General features: G+C 49.2%; 1 protein-coding gene and 1 pseudogene across 4 annotated transcripts in view; one reads left to right on the top strand and one right to left on the bottom strand.

The window, feature by feature from the left end:
• Positions 1-17,875, bottom strand: part of LOC308615341 (cytochrome P450 4F3-like) — a 74,946-nt pseudogene that overhangs the window by 28,546 nt on the left and 28,525 nt on the right. The gene's annotated exons all lie outside the window — the stretch shown is intronic.
• LOC308615334 (cytochrome P450 4F3) lies at positions 1,762-16,213 on the top strand. Of its 3 annotated transcripts, XM_081230678.1 has the most exons (13): positions 1,762-1,779; positions 2,108-2,306; positions 4,184-4,328; positions 7,076-7,129; positions 7,223-7,350; positions 10,085-10,206; positions 10,980-11,250; positions 12,325-12,391; positions 12,574-12,703; positions 15,024-15,157; positions 15,255-15,319; positions 15,474-15,556; positions 15,962-16,213. In XM_081230678.1, the coding sequence occupies exons 2-13, from the start codon at positions 2,109-2,111 to the stop codon at positions 16,137-16,139; spliced, it is 1,575 nt and encodes a 524-aa protein (XP_081086804.1). In that variant the 5' UTR covers positions 1,762-1,779; position 2,108; the 3' UTR covers positions 16,140-16,213. The 3 variants fall into 3 exon arrangements, with proteins under 3 accessions (XP_081086804.1, XP_081086805.1, XP_081086806.1); XM_081230679.1 differs by lacking the exon at positions 4,184-4,328 and having other exon boundaries at positions 7,093-7,129; XM_081230680.1 differs by lacking the exons at positions 1,762-1,779; positions 4,184-4,328 and having other exon boundaries at positions 2,270-2,306.

Below are 17,875 nucleotides of genomic sequence, written 5' to 3'. Positions count from 1 at the left end.
GACTCTCCAAATAAGGTCACCATTCCTTACCCCAAGGGCTCATCTCTCAATTCATTAAACATTTTTGTGTGGAGCAGTACAAGCTTGGACTCAGTCACAAGGCCACCTCCTCAGGGAGGCCTTCCCTGATTGCCCTGTCCAAAACAGTCCCCTTGGTCACTTTCTATTCTGTCTCAGGCTGTTAATTTCCTTCATTACTGCCACTATCTGACCCTGTCTTATTTCCTGATGGCTTCCCCCATCACACATGAGCACCACAATCCAGAGACCTTGTCTGTCTTGTTCCTCCAATGTCCTGGGTCCAAGCACTCTGCCTGGTACAGAGTGGGTGTTCAAGTACAGTTTTTTGTTGAGGAGTGAGCTACTGAGAGATAGAAATCCATCTCTCCATTTATAGAAGAGGACATGAGGCTTAGAGAGGGCGAGTGACTAGCCCATCACATAACCATCAGGTAGCAGAGCTTGGATTTGAACTCAGTTCTGCCGATCCAGAACTTGATCCTTTCCAACAGCCCAGGAAGGAAAGATGAAATGCCAGCCAGCAGGCAGCCTGCATGCTTGTTTTAGAGACCTCACGTCGAACCCTGGGATGTATAGTAGATACACATTATGTAAGCACCTGACACACAGTAAGCATATTTACATGGAGCATGCAGCACACAGTCAGTGTACTTTACATAGCGTACCTGGCACATAGTAGGTATGCTTTATGTAGAGCACCTGACAAATAGTAGGCACACTTTATGTAGAGTATCTGACACACTGAGGGGTGCTTTTTGAGGTGTCCAGCCCAGAGTAGGCACTCTTTGCATATAGTTCTCTGCACAGAATAGGGATACTTTATGTGGCATACTGGCACAGAGTAACACAAGTACTAGTTGCCAACACTTTTCCTTCATTCTATCTTTCTAGGAGCTCTTGATCCTTACCATCTTCCTGCAGGACTCTCCTTGGTCCCCCTCTCAGGCTCTCATCTATCAACCCATTTCCCAGATGGGAAGACAGCCCAGAGAAGGTCGGCACAGCCCACAGTCACAGTGAGGATGCCCACTCGGGATCTCCCAGCTCTGCCCTCCCCTGTCTGGATCCTGTTCTCTCTCAGCCCCTTGCAGCCTTACACCTCATGCCTCCAGGTGCCCTCTTCTAGCTGAGGACACTTTATCCCCTAAATCTGATGCAGGTAAGCCCCAGCCAGGCTGGGTTCTCTGTTCTTGCTCCCAGCAGTCATGTCTCCACTCAGGCCTTGGGCTGCCTGGAGGCAGGACTTGAACTCCTGCCAGGCTGCGTGCCCTGGAGGCCAGAGGCTTCACGTCTCTGAGCTTCCTGATTCTATGACAAGAAATGGTGCAGACACCCTCCTGGTCCATACATGGAGAGGAGCCCCAGAGATGTTTGCCCTGCTCACCTGGCACCTGAATGTTCATGCTTTTACCTGCTGCACCCTGGCCTTGGAAGGGCAGGGCTGGCTGTGAACTTGGGGTCCAGAGTCACCTTTGCCCACACACCAACCTGCCCATGTAAGAGGTGCTGAGTCCTGAGTAGCCAGTGTCCACACCGTGCGATCCTGAGCTTGTTCACAGGCTTCTCTCAACAACACTATAACCCCTTCCCTCCACCCTCTATTTGGGCAGCTGCCAGGTGGGGAGGAGGTAAGCAGGCTGCAGGGATTGGCTGGCTTAGCCCAGCCCCTGGAAGCTTCCTCTAGGTCAGGGGCCAGACAAAGCCTTCCCCAGAGGAGGGGAGAGGAAGTTGTGTGGGACAAGCCACTCCTGACAGAAGGTGCCAGGCTGGGGGTCTAAGGGCTGGGGGTCCTGGCCCGGGGCACGGAAGGCCACTGCTCAAGGGAATGAGCTGGCCTGGGAGATGAGTGGATACTAGTTGGTTACTAACTCCTCTGTCTGTCTGTCTGTCTCTCTCTCTTCCTCTGGATTTCTCTGAGTCTCCCTCCCCTCTCTGAGCCCTTCTTGCACCATCCCCAGCACTCCCCATCCCTGCCCCTCACTGCCTTGTTCCTGTCCCTCTATTTGTCTCTGCCTCACAGCTCACCATCATCGCCCCCCGTTCCTTCATCCTCAGGAGCTCACCCTCCACCATGTCTACCCTACAGGATGCTGCAGCTGAGCCTGTCCTGGCTGGGACTCGGGCCGGTGGCAGCCTCCCCGTGGCTACTCCTGCTGCTGGCCGGGGCCTCCTGGCTACTGGCCCGCGTCCTGGCCTGGACCTACACCTTCTACAACAACTCTCGCCGCCTCCAGTGTTTCCAGCAGCCCCCAAAACGCAACTGGTTCTTGGGTCACCTGGGCCTGGTGAGTGCGGGTAGCAGGATGAGTCTGGAGCATCAGGGTGGGTGGACTTCCTTCAGGTCAGGAATGGGGCTCAGGGTTTGGGCTATGATCTAGGACAGCAGAGAAGCCAGGGAGGATGAGAAGCCCCCTTTTTCCTCACTCCTTCATTCGTCTGCTCTGCCATCGAGACCTTCCCCACAGCCTGTCCTTCTATCCCTAGCCTGCTTTGGGGTCCATTTCCTGCCTGTCTTCCACACATGAGGTGCGCTGTCCAGGGTCTGCTCTGCATGTGGCCCATTTCCTTGTGTCTTATTCTGGGCTACATCTTCCCCACAGGAAATAGCTATCACCTCCCCATTCCCACCTACAGGTGCACAACTACCCACCCCCTCCCCTCTCCAGGACCCCTTCCTCTCATCTTACTCCCTTCCCCCCGCTCCCACCAAGATGTCCCAATGGGCGCCTTGACCAATCTGGATAAAGTTGGCCACTCACTTCCTCTTTCAGAAGCCTTCTTACACTTTCCCATCCTCCACGCCTGCCTACCTTGTGCCCCAGACTTTGACCTTTGACTTGGCCCCGCTCATGATTAATTCAACAGTTAATTGTCCAATTACTTATGAACCATCTTTCCAATTTGATGATAGTTCTGGAGATCAGACACTACAGTGCCAGGTCCAGGGCTGGCATACAGTAGGCGTGCAAAATAAATGTTTGATGACCAAGGTGAGGAACTTGCCATCACCCGCCTCAGTCAAGGTCAAAGGGATGGGTATCCTCCTCCTATCTCCCAGACAGCTTTCCTTTCCTGCCTGGTATGAGAACTACAACTTGGGGCGAGGCTTGCTGCAATAACTGTTCATTAAAGCAAAGTTCAGAACGGGGGCATTCCAAAGTTCACCGTGAAGATGAGATTCACAGTGCTGAGATTCTAGGTCTTGGAATGGTTTCCAGGACATCCTGGAAGTGGGAGGAATGTTACAAAGTTGCTGCAGTTCTGCCTTCCCCTCCAAGGGTTTGTTTGTGAGGGGCCAGTCTTGGTCACTTTTCCTTCCTCCAGCCCCTCTTGCTGTGTGACCTTGGCTGAGTCACTCTCCCTCTCCGGACCAATCTCATCTAGTGCTTTGAATCCTCACCTCAAGGTCCTTGGGGAGACAGGAGCAAGTCACAAAGGTGCAAATGATTTATGTGCACTTGTCTAGAGCACCTGGGGGTATTTGTCAGGTTTGAATGGGGCATCCTGGGGAGAGGATGCTTCACCAGGAGGCAACCCACACTTCTTCCCCTTTGGGGGCATATGGCCTCAGGTTTTTCATTTGTAAATGGCACAATTGAAAGGCATGCCCATAGCTTGCAGAGAAATAGACACACAGGATGCACTCTGCACAGAGCTGGCCAGCAGAGGGGGTTCAGAGGGCAGAATTGCTATATTGATTGATGGGCAGAATTCACGACCATCCCTTGGGGTTGGCCAGGGCTGGAAGGTCCCAGGTCTGCAGACCCTTTACCATGCAAGGAACCAGAGGCCATGTGGACCAGCCAGAATATGAAAGGATGTGGGGCCAAAACCCAGTCCACAAGTCCTGAGGCCACCCTGCTACCCACAAACCTCACCACTGGGGATGTCCTCCTGTGGTCGCCCCTGGGGCTGGGACCACTCCCAGGACAAGAAAAATTTGTCTTCTCAAACCAAGGTCACCCTCCCTGTGGGCAGAGAGCGTGTCTTCTCCCTGTGCCCTGAGATACACTCGGGGGACATGAAGAGGCCCCCAGGACCCTCCTGCCCTCAGAGAGAAGGAACAGGAGGAAGCAGAGATTCCCTCCATCTGTGCAGAATCCCACACATGGTCCACTGCAGCGGTTCCTTCTGGGATTGATGGCCCTTACCTTGCTTGCAGTACCCCCCCACGGAGCAGGGCTTGAGGGGCTTAACTCAGCTGGTGGCCAACTACCCCCAGGGATACATGATCTGGATGGGCCCTATCACCCCCCTGGTCATTTTCTGCCATCCTGACTTGATCCGGAATGTCGCCAATGCCTCAGGTACCCATGCAGAGCTTGTGGTGGTGGTGCCATGACACATCTGAGGGCTTCCAGCGCCTCCCTGCCAAGCTTCAACGTGGCCCCTACAGGACCCCGGCCCTTCCTCCCCTCTTCTCTCTCAGCCATCTTCCTCTTTCCTTCAAGTATTCACCAGCCCCCATCTCACTGCCTCCTTCCTCCTCTCACTGCCGTCTGCACCCCACCCTGGTGTCCTGGGTGAAGGACACCCCCAATCTTGAGGACACAGGTCTGGACAGAGAGATCCCTGACCTGGTGTGGTCAGGAATTGGCCAGAGGGAGATGGGCTGCGGCAACCCAGAGGAGAAGCAAGGTTTTCTGCTGGGGCATCCCGGAAGGCTTCCTGGAGGAGGAGTTGCTGGAACTGTGTCTGGATCGATGAGCAGACATTTTTTAAAGCAGAGGGTAAAGCGGAACAGTGGAAGTCCATAGCATCCCGGGCCTCCTGCCAGGCCTGCCCTCAGTCCCACCCATACCCAGGCCCAGAGCAATGAAGACTCACGGCTGGTGGACGATCTGGACTGCTATTTCCATGACATCCACCTCTCTGGTGGGTCAGTTTCTTTGACTCTATCCTGCAGCTCGACCACTTCTAGTTCAGTGCCCTCCTTCTCCAGTCCCCAGGAATCTCCCTGAGGAGACTCCACCACACCCTGTCTCCCTTCTCTTGTCCCCTGTTCCTCCCATCCCCAGACAGACCTGGCAAGCAGAGGAATGAACAGGCAGCAACTGACAGAGACCTTGGTTGAAACACCAGAATGCTCAGTGACTCTGGGAAGGTCCCTGTCTCTCTCTGGCTGCTGAAGTCTCTTTCAGCAGTTAGTGGTGGAAATGCAACCCTCTATGTTCTAAGGAAAGAAAGCGAATCAATTGATAGTAAAGTCCAAGGAGGGTGTCTTCAGGCCCAGCTGGATCCAGGTCTTAAACAATGTCATCAGAAATCTGTCTTCATCTTTCAGTTCTGTGTTCATCTGTGATGGCTTCACTCTCATCATGGTAAAGATGAATGCCAGAAGCTCAACCCCCATGGAAAAGTGACCTCATTCAGAACATTTCCAGGAAAAGATACAGGATTCCTTTAATTTCCCTTGCCTGGGTCATGGGACCAATCTCTGTGTCCCTGAGACTCTGAGTGCCCTGTCTGAGAAGCATAGGGTCCTCTGAGCTATTGTTTTGGGGCTCAGAGCAGCTGGATGGTTAAGAACTCAGGCCCTGGATTCAGACAGACCTGGGCTGGAGTCTCAGGCTTAGTGTCTGGGAGACTGTTGGCAAGTGACTTCATCATTCAGAGCCTCAGTTTCCATACCTGGAATATGAGGATGGAAGAGAAGCCAGGTGAACATGGTATTTGGGGTCCAAACCCTTTCTATCCTTGCACCTGAGGGACCCCAACTGTCATGTATGGAGGGTGTGGGGAGGAGGGAGCCCAGGAGGAGGCTGAGGACAGACAAGCGGCTGCTGGAGGTGATTCATAGGTTCAGGTCTGGATCCCTTCTTTGCCAGTCCTTCCCTCTGGCAGCCTGGTAGAGTGTGAATTGGGTTATTTTTGTGCCTGTCCAGATTCAGAGCCTGGAGGAAGGTCTCCTGTACACACAGGGCCAGGCCAGCACCTATGGGATGTGTGCCGTTGGTGGGTTGGACCCTGGCATGTGGTCACCCACATCTTCCACCCCATCTGCATCACGCCTGTGCTCTTTGCTCCAGGTAGACACCTCCCTGGCCACAGCTTGCCCACTGCCATGGTCTCTGTGTTGCCTCCAGGTGGGCATGTGACCAGCGTGCAGACAGAAGGGGCTGTGGCACAGATGCCACTGCCTCTCTCTCACCTGGACTCCCACCTGCCTGACCTGTGGTCATGTCTGTGCAATGTCAGCTATATAGCCACGTCTGGTCACGTATGTTTCTACCTGGATTCTGGTTACAGCTGGTGTATGTTATACCTGGTGACACCTTGTATATGTTTATACCTGAGCTCAAATGGAGATGGTCTCAGTCATGTCTGGGGCTCAGCTATGGCCAAGGACATCTGAAGCATCTTGGAGTCTCTGATTCTTATATGAGATGCCATTAGAGATTGTCTGGTTCTCCTGCTGGTCACGTCTGGGCCACACTTGAGGTTTTTCTGAGGTCTGGGACTCAGGGTCACTCTGAGAAATGCCTGAGACCTTATGTGAGTCGTGTCTGATGCAGGTCTTAGAGTATGTCTTGGTCTTGCCCGTTTCAGGTCTGTGATATGTGTATTAGGTCCTGTCTGGGGCACACTGAGGTCATGCCAGATTGTCTTCAGGTCCATGGCAGAGCATGTTTTGTCATGTCAGGTTGTGTCATGCATGTTAGGGCCCTGTCAGATGTCTCAGGAGAGGTCAGAGTGCTGGGGCAGATGTAATGTCCTAGGTCCTGTAAAGGCGTTTTGTAAAGTGCTGGGCTATGCTTCGGTGTTTATAAGGTGCCATGTCAAGTCATGTTGGGGTATGTTGTGTCATGTTGGGGTGTGTCTAAGCATATAGAGTTGTGTCTATGGTCTCTGTCTTGACTGTATTCTGTGCTGCAGCCTGGTCTGTTCCACCCTCCCTTCCCCCCTCCTCCCAGTTTCCTGTGCTCTTGGCCCCATTCCTGCTATGCTGGGCTTGGAGGGGGAATGCAGGTTCCTGGCTGGGAGCCTCCACCCCCCCACCAAAATCCCTCCCCTCCCCTTCCTCCTGGCCCCTGATGGTCCTCATTCATGTCAGCCACCGTCGCACCCAAGGACGTGCACTTCTACGACTTTATGAGGCCCTGGCTGGGTGAGTAACTGTTAGTGAAGGGGGTTGGGGACAACCTTGGGGGCCCAGGGGAAGGTGCTGCCCTTGCCCACTCCCTGTGGCTGCCTTGGCTAGGGGATGGGCTCCTGCTGAGTGCCGGTGACAAGTGGAGCAGCCACCGTCGCATGCTGACACCTGCCTTCCACTTCAACATCCTGAAGCCCTATATGAAGATTTTCACCAAAAGTGCAGACATCATGCATGTGAGTATCTTGAACTCAGGGTCCCAGCTGGAGCCTTGGGGACAACAGGGACTCAGATACTTCTTGTCTGTAATTCTGGCTCTTCTAGGTGGCTTGGGCCATTGTTCTTTCCTTCTGAGCCTCAATTTCCTTGGCTATAAAATGAGTATGATGTGATCCCTGCTTTGCAGGGTGGTTGAGATAACATAATGGAGCCATGTCCCTGGCACATAGTAGGTGCTGAGAAGGTAATAGTTTCTATTTTACCTTCACAGAAGCCATGGAATCTTGAGGCATGTTTGATGATAATGATGAATATCATGTAGTAGTTATTCCTGAGTAACAAATCACTTCAAAACGATAAGGGTTTAGTATTGACAGCAAGTCTGTGAGTCAGTTGTCCGGTTCCTCTGAATGTAGGTGAGGTCACTCACGTATCTATAATCAGCTGTGGGTCAGATAGTGTTGGGCTGAACCCCACAGGCCTGCAGCCTCAAGACTGAAGAAAGAGCTGGAGTCAGTAACAGAGACATCAGTGGTTTAATGGGCGGGGGCATCTTACATGTCTGAAGCAAGGTCCTGGAGTGACACCCCACCATGTGTGGCTGACAGCGGGAAGGACATGGCGGCAGTCTTCCTATGGGGGTGGATGGGTGGGAGGTTACCAGTTGTAGGGGAATTGACATCAGGTTGGCTCATAAGTTACCAAGGAAACCAGCAGAGGAGCATACGCCTCACTACCCCTTTGATAAGCTATCATGGTGGAGATGTTTTGATCTAAATATTAGAACAATCACTATCTGGGGCTGGAGTCGAGTATTTAGGCAGTTACTGATTAGGCTCTATGATTAAGAGGGAAGGTCAGCCATGTGAATAGGGTGTAGGTGAAACAAGGACTGGTCAAGCAAGGGATGTACAGAGAACAAGAGGACAACTATCTTGGGTGGCCTGACCATACAGATATGAAGCATTGCTGATCTGGGATCAGTCCTCTCACATGTTTGGAGCTTGGTTGGCTGCAAGTTGATCTAGGATGACCTCAGCTAAGGCAACTAGACTTCCTTTCATGTGATCCTCTCCTTTCAGAAGACATCTCAGTCTGGTTCAAATGGCAGAGGCAGGGTTTGAAAAGACTGGGAGGAAGCTGCAGTGCCCGTGGGGTCTAGGTTTGGGATGATCACCTCATTATTTTCACCATAGTCTATTGGCCAAAACAAGTCCAAGGCCAGCTCAGAATAGAAGGATGGTGAAATAGGCTCCACCTCCTAATAGAAGTTACTGAAAAAATACATTGCAAAATGTTTGGATTTATACATGGGAATGGAGTAGTGGACGTAAAGATTTTGTGACGTGCCTCAGATTTTTCCATACCTGCAAGCTGACAAGGGAGCTTGTTACTCTTTTGTGGATTCTGCCAGAAGTCATGAGACTCCTGGGTTAGAGACAAAGGACAGTTTATTACTTTTGGCACAGAAAACAGCCTGTGCTTCTTGTTGGTTTGCATTCTTCTTCCAAGTCACCAAATACCTTGAGGATGACACAGGTGGGCTTCAATAGATGCCTGCTCATATAGTATGTTGTATTACAAGGGAAGGAGCACTAGGTTTAGGGACTCTATGACTTTTATAGCAATTAGAAGCAAGCCTGGTATTTGTCCAGGAGGAGACATTGAAACAGGAGGGAAGGGAGCAGGGCACAACCTTTAAACGAATGACATAGCCAGAGGACATGACATAAACTGATTAGAACCAAATAGGTCCAAGATGGCGGACGAGTCCACTTCCACTAGACCTTGAGCCTCAATATACGCTCATTGTAACACATCAGCTCGCTAAATGACACACCCACAGGCGCCATGACAGTTCGAAGCCTGACCATAAAGGTCAAAAAGTGAGCAGTAGCCCAGTTTCTGGAAATCCCCACCCCTTCCCCAAAAATAGCTGGAATACTCCTCCCACTCATTAGCCTATGAAATTACCCACCCCTATAAAAACTGACAACGCAATACCCTGGGGCCACTCTCACCTTCTGAGATGGCTCACACTCTGTAAAGTGTTTCTCCCAAGGCCTCTTGCCTTCTGAGATGGCCCACACTCTGTGAAATGTGTTTCTCCCTAAATAAATCCTCTTCTTACCGATCACTTTGTCTCTCACTGAATTCTTTCTGCAATGAGACATCAAGAACCTGAGCTTCATTAAGTCCTGAGACCAAGTGTGTGATTTCAGTTAAAAGACCATGGGTTCAAGTCTCAATCTGGGTTACAAGGTTTCAACATTACCTCACAGCTCAAGGTTGTTTTTTACAAACACAACTCTGAGAAATGGCCCAGGTAAAGAACATCAGAGTCTTGCAATTTTTTGACATACCCAGCAAAAAAGTGCAGGGGTACTCAGGACCCATGGAGGACTACCTCTCTCAACATAGGGGACATTTTCCTAATCAATTTATAACAATGAAGATGATGGAAGCTAACATTTGTTGAGCACTTACTTTATGCAATAAGTTGACCAAGGATACAAAGAGTATAGTGGGCAGAGCCAGGATTTAAAAACCCAGATCTCGTGACTCTCAGCCATGGTGACTTCATGCCCTAATAATAACAGCTTTCACACCTACCCAGGTCTGGTCCTCCCTGGGGTTGTGTGCCTGGGCCCAGGAGTCAGGATCTGGGGGAGTGCATCTTGGTGTTTAGGGGTTAGGGAGGGTTCTGGGGAGTCAGTTCCCAGACCCAGCTCTGTCCCCTTCTTTGTCCAGGCCAAGTGGCAGCACCTGGTCACAGAGGGCCACACCCATCTGGACATGTTTGAACACATCAGCCTCATGACCCTGGACAGCCTGCAGAAATGCGTCTTCAGTTTCGACAGCAATTGCCAGGAGTGAGTCTCAGCCCAGGGCCCAGGAATGTGAGCCATACACCCAAGGGAGTAGATGGGGGAGGGAGGACTGACCAGGGCTATCAGAAGGGCCTTCCTGGAGGAGGTGGGTCAGAGCTGGACATTGAAGGACAGGGAAAGGGAAAGAAAAGGAGCTAAACTTTCAGGTAGGTAGAACTGTTTGATAAAGGCCAGGAAGGTAGGATGAGCAAAGTGTGTGCAACCGTGAGGAGACACCTTGGAAATAAGTTTGGAGGAGTGGGCAGGGTTATGTCTTAAGGACATTCTGAAGTCAGACATAGAGGATATGAACTTTATCTGAAGTTTCCTGGGAGCCAAGGAATGTGTTTGAGCAGATGAGGGTCTTGGTTAAAGTTGAGCTTGGACATCTGACTCAATAGAAGACCAACTGAATGTTGTTGACATTGGATGTAAGGAGAATAGGGAAGGGCTGGGCCATTGACCAGCTAGCAGAGGATAAGTTCTGAGCCGTGTGGACAGTTTGGGGAAGGAGAAGGGGCAGGTACTGAGTGAGAGACAGAGGAAAGAAGCATGATATCTAAGCTGTGCTCTGGGTGCCTGGGGCATGGAGGCAGCTCACAGAGATGGGACGTAGGAGAGAAGAATCTGGAGAGTCTCATGTCCTGGCTTCTCCCCACACTGTGTCTGTGGGCCATCTATTCTTGGAGCCTCAGTTTCCTAGAGGGAGGTAGCTCCCGGCTTCTGGCCTTCAGGTGTTTTATATTGTTGGCTCCCTTCATGCTCTCATCCTGCAGGAAGCCCAGTGAATATATTGCTGCCATCTTGGAGCTCAGTGCCCTAGTGGCAAAGAGACACCAGCAGATCTTTCTGCACATAGACCTCCTGTACTACCTCACCCCCGACGGGCGGTGCTTCCGCAGGGCCTGCCGCCTGGTTCACGACTTCACAGATGCTGTTATCCAGGAGCGGCGGCGTACCCTCCCCACTCAGGGCATTGATGACTTCCTCAAGGCCAAGGCTAAGGCCAAGACCTTGGACTTTATTGACGTGCTCCTGCTGTCCAAGGTAGGCTCCTCTGGTATCTGAGTAGAAGTATTAGAATGGATCTCGATTCGATCAAAGAGCTTGGACGGGATGCAAAGAGTACTGGGGAGCCATGTGAGGTGCTTGAGGGAGGGATTAGTCAGGGGTAAGTTTTAGAGATGAGTGTGTGGAATCCCCCCTGCAGGGGATTGCTGAGTCTGAAACTGTGAAGTCCTGAGATTTTACTCTACTTACAAGCTAATAAGTTAGTCTACCACAGAGGCAGACTGTATATATACATGTATGTATGTATACAAAACTCTGGATCAGAGCAGCCCATTTATTACTTATAGCAGTAACAGTAGCCAGAGTAGAATTGTAGCTATGGTTCCCCATTCCTAAATTTCTCTGAGGGCTCCATAATGTTTTACCTATACATGCAGCCATACTTGCATTGCAGGATAAGTACCTCCAGATTTTGAACTTTAGAACTTATACAGGACATCTGCCCCTTCTTCCCTACGGTGGGGAAGGAGAGGGGGAGAGAGAGAGAGAAAAAAAAAGGAAAGGGAACAGGAGGGAAGGGGAGGGGAGGGGAGGGGAGAGGAGGAAGGGGAGGGGAGGGGAGGGGAGGGGAGGGAAGAGAAGAGAAGAGAAGAGAAGGGAAGAGAAGAGATTGTTCTTGAACTTAAACTAATCCTCGTGGGAGAGAAGGCAAAGTCTATAGATTCTACAGGTTTATAACCCGTTCCTTATTCCCAGGAGAGATAAGGAATCCCTGGATTTACTATCCTAACATATGGGCAAATGGCTTTGGGGCAATGCTCAAGCTATAGCTTCCAAGTCAAGTTGCCACTCAATCATCCGGTAACCCAGGTTGCATCATGTAGAGACATGACAATATTTATAGATCATTGATTCCTTTCACCAGGGACAACACAGGAGGCAAAGAGATCAAGAGGAGGCCTGTGGGGTGGGCTCTCGTGTGATAGCAAGCAAACGAGGTCTAGGAGTTCAGGGTGGGCTTGGGTTTCTGGATGGATGATGGAGGTTGAGATTGTCTCAGTTTAGGCTCAGGGGCCCTCAGTGATCCTGGGGATCTTGCTTTCTCTCCAGGATGAAGATGGGAAGGGATTATCAGACGAAGATATCCGAGCTGAAGCTGACACCTTCATGTTTGAGGGTGAGGGTCCCAGTGTGAGACTACAGAGGGGAAGGGGTCTCTCCCCCACCAAGGAACTTGGCGAGTGGACCCTAGATCACCCCATCACTCCCCATCCTGCCCATGGGCCTTACTGTGAGGGTGCTGTCCGCCTTCTGGTGCTGAAGTAGCCCAGAGACCCAAGTTTTTCTGATGCCCCTCAGGCCATGATACCACAGCCAGTGGCCTCTCCTGGGTCCTGTACAACCTTGCAAAGCACCCAGAATACCAGGAGCGCTGCCGGCAGGAGGTGCAAGCACTCCTGAGGGGCCGTGAGCCTAAGGAGATTGAATGGTGAGTGCAAGTCCTCCTGGTCTTTTTCTGAGCCCCTCACATTGGCCTTGCACCCTGGCTGGGGAAGAGGGCAAATCTTTTTGTTGATTCTGTCATTATTGCTTAGTGGGAATAGGAGAAGATCCCAGAGGCAGGGTCTAGTACCCAGTATGTATAACAGGGGAAAGTTTGCAGGCTCTGGGGACAGAAAGACTTGGATTTCTGAGAGAATTAGTGACAATGTGTGAGGTCTGATGATGCCACTTAGCACATATTCAGTAAGTGAACTTCCTCTCCACTCCCTTACTTTTCTCCCTGAATCACATGTTTTTAAACATCTTCATCCCTGAGTGTTTGCTGATCTCCTGCCCCCTAATTCTTCGTATTATTTAGTCCAGGATTCACAGGGAATACCTGAGGACTAAAGTCATTCAACTCCTGTCCAGGAACAGCTGCATCTTCATCCATCCAGTTCCCATTTAGGAAACACTGCCAAACTGCCTTCCTATCCCCAATTCTATGCCATTTCCAATTCTTTCCAGCCCCATTCTGTGTCCTGGAGACTCAAGAAGGACCCAGACCCAGTCTTTGCCTTCCAGGAGCTCCCAGCCTGGTGAGGAATAGCTCCAGGTCAGGACACTCCCAGTGCACATGGGCAGTGCTGGGGTTTAGAGTAAGAGAGGCAAAGTAGAGGGTGGAAAAAAGTGCCTCAGCTGAGACCCTGAAAGATGATCAGTAGATATCTGGACGCATTTGAGATGCAGTTAGGTCAAAAAGACAGCCGGACAAAAATGAAGTGATGTGGGGAAGGGGAGAAAGAGACAGAGAAAGAGAAATGAGTGAGGGAGGAGGTTTAATTGAACATATGATTGGCTTGTGGAAAAGAGATTACATCATAATATTAACACACACTATCCCAGAGTGTGGAATGAATATCCATTTTTGTATATTCAAATAATCTTTAGGCTTTTAATAGAGTTTAAAATTTTAGTATAGCGATCTTATGCAGCTTTTGCTAAATTAACCCTTAGATACTCTTGTTGCTATGGTGAATCATCTAGTCTATCTGTATTGAGAAATATTTATAAGTTCATTTGGAATACATTCACATTTCTTGTTAATTTTAATCCAGATATTTTATAACATCATCATCATCATCTATTCTTTCTAATACAAAAACTAATAATTTATGGATATAAATTTCTTGTGCAGTGAACATAGTAAATGCTAAATATGGAGTCCCATATCAATAGGAAAAATAAAGATCATTTAATAAAAACTTGGAACAACTGGAGAGCTACATGGAAAAAGGTTAATTCAACCTGCTCTTATGTCATAAGAAAATAACATCTACATGAATCAAATATTTAAAATAAAAAATAAAGGAGTTTTAAAGGCTCTAGAGGAAACCATGGGAAATTATTTTATAGCTCCAGAGTAGGAAAGGCCCTATTTTGGACACTGGGCCCAAGAGATGTACAAGAAAAGATTGATATGCTGTTACATGAAAAAGATACAGAGCAGTGTGTATAGTACATAGTATGCTACTATATATATTTTTTAATGCAAAAATGTACCTCTGGAAGGATACATATAAAATAATCACTAGGCAAACTGTGAGGAGGGGAAATGAGTGCTGTTGGGCCATGGGGGGGGTGTTTTGTAGTTTTCCAATTTTGAATTAGTTAACTGTATCAACTATTAAGAATTTAAAACACCACACAAAATGAAGGGGATTAAAGAAAAAGAATTCAGTCCCCTTACTGAATCTTATCTTCGATGCTTATAAAAATTTTCCAGTGAATTCTCTTGTTTTCTAAGTATAAAATCATTATCTGCCAAAAATGATATATTTACCCCACATTTCAAATGGCATTACTCTCCTTTTTCCTCTGTCTAATTGCATTAGCTAGTATCTCTAGTGCTGTAATAAATAAGAGTCAACAGCGAATCTGATCTTTTGTTTCTTACTCATTTGCCTTTTGATTTTGCTATCTTGCCGTAAAGAATATTTTATAAGAATTTGTAAACGTTTTTATGGTTGGCTCTTCGAAAAAGAGCCAAGTTTTGCTTAGAAAAACTTCTAAAAATATCTCACTAAATTTTGTCTGGTTCTGTGATATTGCTTTTCTTTATTTCTAAGTACCATTTTACTGAGGTATGATGGACAAAGAAAAAACTGTACCTATCTAATGTATACAACTTAATGTGTTTGGAGATATTTGATCCATCTGCAATTTTGTTATAGGGAGAGAGGATCTCATGGGACAGCAGGAGGGTTGTGGGGGGAGGCGATGTCTCTGTTTTTGCTCCCTGGATAATTGTCATGGGGATTCCTTAGGGACGATCTGGTCCAGTTGCCCTTCCTGACCATGTGCATCAAGGAGAGTCTGCGGTTGCACCCCCCAGTCACAGTCATCTCCCGCCGCTGTACCCAGGACACTGTGCTCCCAGATGGACGGGTCATCCCCAAAGGTGCCCACAATGACTAGGGGAGGAGGTTCCTGGTCGGAAAGAGGGGCCCAGTCAAGTGGCTTGGACCTAGTCCTGACTGGCCCCTCCTCTCCCACAGGTGTTATCTGCCTCATCAGTATTTTCGGGACCCATCACAACCCATCGGTGTGGCCGGACCCTGAGGTGCTGCCTCCCCTACCCCCCACCTCCCTCATCCTAACCCACTCCCCTCGGGGGCCCTAGAGGAGGGCACAGGGTTCTGGCTTAGCAAATCAGACATCACCTCCCCCCATTATACAAACACCTGCCAAGTAGCCTTGTCTTGCCTTGCCCCCAGGTCTATGACCCTTTCCGCTTTGACCCAGAAAACATCAAGGGGAGGTCACCTCTGGCTTTTATTCCCTTCTCCGCGGGGCCCAGGTGAGGATGGGGCATCTGAGGTGGGAATGGAGTGGCAGGCCCAGGGGCCTGGGACTGAAATTCCAGCCTTGATTTTGGGGGCCAGGAAGAGGGAAAATTTAAGATGGTCAGAGTTTCCCTCCGCTCCACTGGACGTTATGGGTAAGGGTCTGGGGAATGGTGGTGGGCCTGAGGAGGGGTCCGAGGTGTGTTGAGAGCCCTGTTCCCCTGTCTGCTGATCTGAGTTCAGGACTGGAGTGTGGGCTAAGCTCTGGGGACATGTAAACCCACGTGGGGGTTCCAGGCACGGTTAGCCTCCTTCTCCATCCCTGTTGGTGGGGATGGGGGTTGTGGGCCAGATACCCGGTGCAGTGGGGCCCGGATGAGGGTTCCGGGTGCAGTCAGAGCTCCCGCTCTCGCCCACAGGAACTGCATTGGGCAGTCATTCGCCATGACAGAGATGAAGGTGGTCCTGGCGCTCACGCTGCTGCGCTTCCGTGTGCTGCCGGACAAGGAGGAGCCACGCAGGAAGCCAGAGCTGATCCTGCGCGCGGAGGGCGGACTTTGGTTGCGTGTGGAGCCGCTGAGTGCAAGTCAGCAGTGACCCACCACCGTCTGGCCTGTGATCCACCCTGACCGTAGACACCTCACTTTGCAGATTCCTAGGAATAAAACTGTGCTGCCATGTCTGCCCCAGTCTCATTGAGAGGGGCGCTTGGGGTCTGGGGGGGATCCAGGCGGGTCTGGGAGGCTATGAACCTGGGGGGCGGGGGAAGGGGGTGGGGGGTGGATATTGATGTGGTAGCTGGAGCTCCATCTTGGATCACAAGGTCAAGGATACTCTTTAGGGAAGGTGCAGCAGAGAGCTAGATGCAGTCAGGTTCAGATGACGCTGGATCCACCACTTCCTCCTGTAGTAGTCACCATCCCAGTCTGCCATTTGCTAGTTGCTTGGCTTGGGGAAAATCATGTCTCTCTCTAAGCCTCAGTGCCTTTATTACATAATAGTAGCCACCTTATTGCGGGTTGTGGAGATTTACAAGCAAGCATGAGCAAAATGACTGACTCAGTATCTGGTAAGCATCAGTACTCAATAAGGGTTCATTTCTTCCCTTCTTTTGCATCACTTTCTCAAATTTAAAATGTTTTAAAGTTATAAAAGTTATATTTAAGCTTTGGGACGTGTGGAAACCTGCCATTGAAGGTAACTGTCATTAGAAGATTCAGTAAATTCAAAATCTCCATAGTTACATCTGTTACATAGTTACAGTGGGCTTTGATGTGAAGCTGGTCCGAAGCTAGGAACCGAAAAAAAATTTTTTCCCTCAGAGAGGCATGACCCAGGACCTCATTTTCATCTAGGAAGTCAAGAGGGTCCACAATAGTGAGAGGAGGTCGAGGGGGCAGGAGTGGGGCCACTTCCTTCAGCACCTGGGACAGCAGCTGCCTCAGGACTTGCCCCAATCAGGCTGTAGGAGGTCCTGGGATAGAGTCCTAGTCTCAGAGCCTTTCAGGGGCCAGAAGACTTACTGCTTGCAAAATAAGAAAGAAACACTGTAACATGAAATGAGGAAATATTTAGTATATTCTAAGCTGAAAATCACATATGTTTTCCTTTGCCTTCAGAGTTCTTATTTAAAATGTTTTTCTTTTCCCCCAAATGATACCTTGCCATAGAAGAAAACACAAATAATAAAAAGTAAGAAATAAAAATCATATCCGTAATCCAAACATGTCAAAGCAATCACTGTTCATATTCTCTCACGTATACTGCCAATTTTTAATTTTATATGTAATTCTTATACATGTAAAATTTTGAATTTACATCTAAATGTATTACATTTACATATAATCTCCTTTTTAAAATTACTATTATACTGACTAACAAGCACATGGAAAGATACACAACATCATTCGTCATTAGGGAAATGCAAATCAATGACACAGTGTGATATCACTTCACACCCACTAGGACAGCAAGAATATAAAACAATGGAAAATAACAAGGGTTGGTGAGGATGTGGGGTAATTGGAACACTCATACACTGCTGGTGGGGATGGAAAATGGTGCAGCCACTGTGGAAAACAGCCTAGTGTTTCCTCAATAAATTAAACCTAGAATTACCATATGACCCTGCCATCCTGCTCCTAGGTATGTACCCAAAAGAATTGAAAGCAGGGTTTAAACAAAAAGTTGTACATGGCCCTTCATACTGGCACCATCCACAATTGCCAGAAGTTGGATATTTGGGAAACAGTTCAAATATCCGTTAACAGATGGATGAATAAAAAAAATGAGGTATATCCATAACAAAAAATATTATTGGGTCATAAGAAGGA

The sequence above is a fragment of the Mesoplodon bidens genome, assembly GCF_964165515.1.
Source record: "Mesoplodon bidens genome assembly, chromosome: 4".
Taxonomy (NCBI): Eukaryota; Metazoa; Chordata; class Mammalia; order Artiodactyla; family Ziphiidae; genus Mesoplodon; species Mesoplodon bidens.
This window is presented reverse-complemented; position numbering and strand designations above follow the sequence as displayed.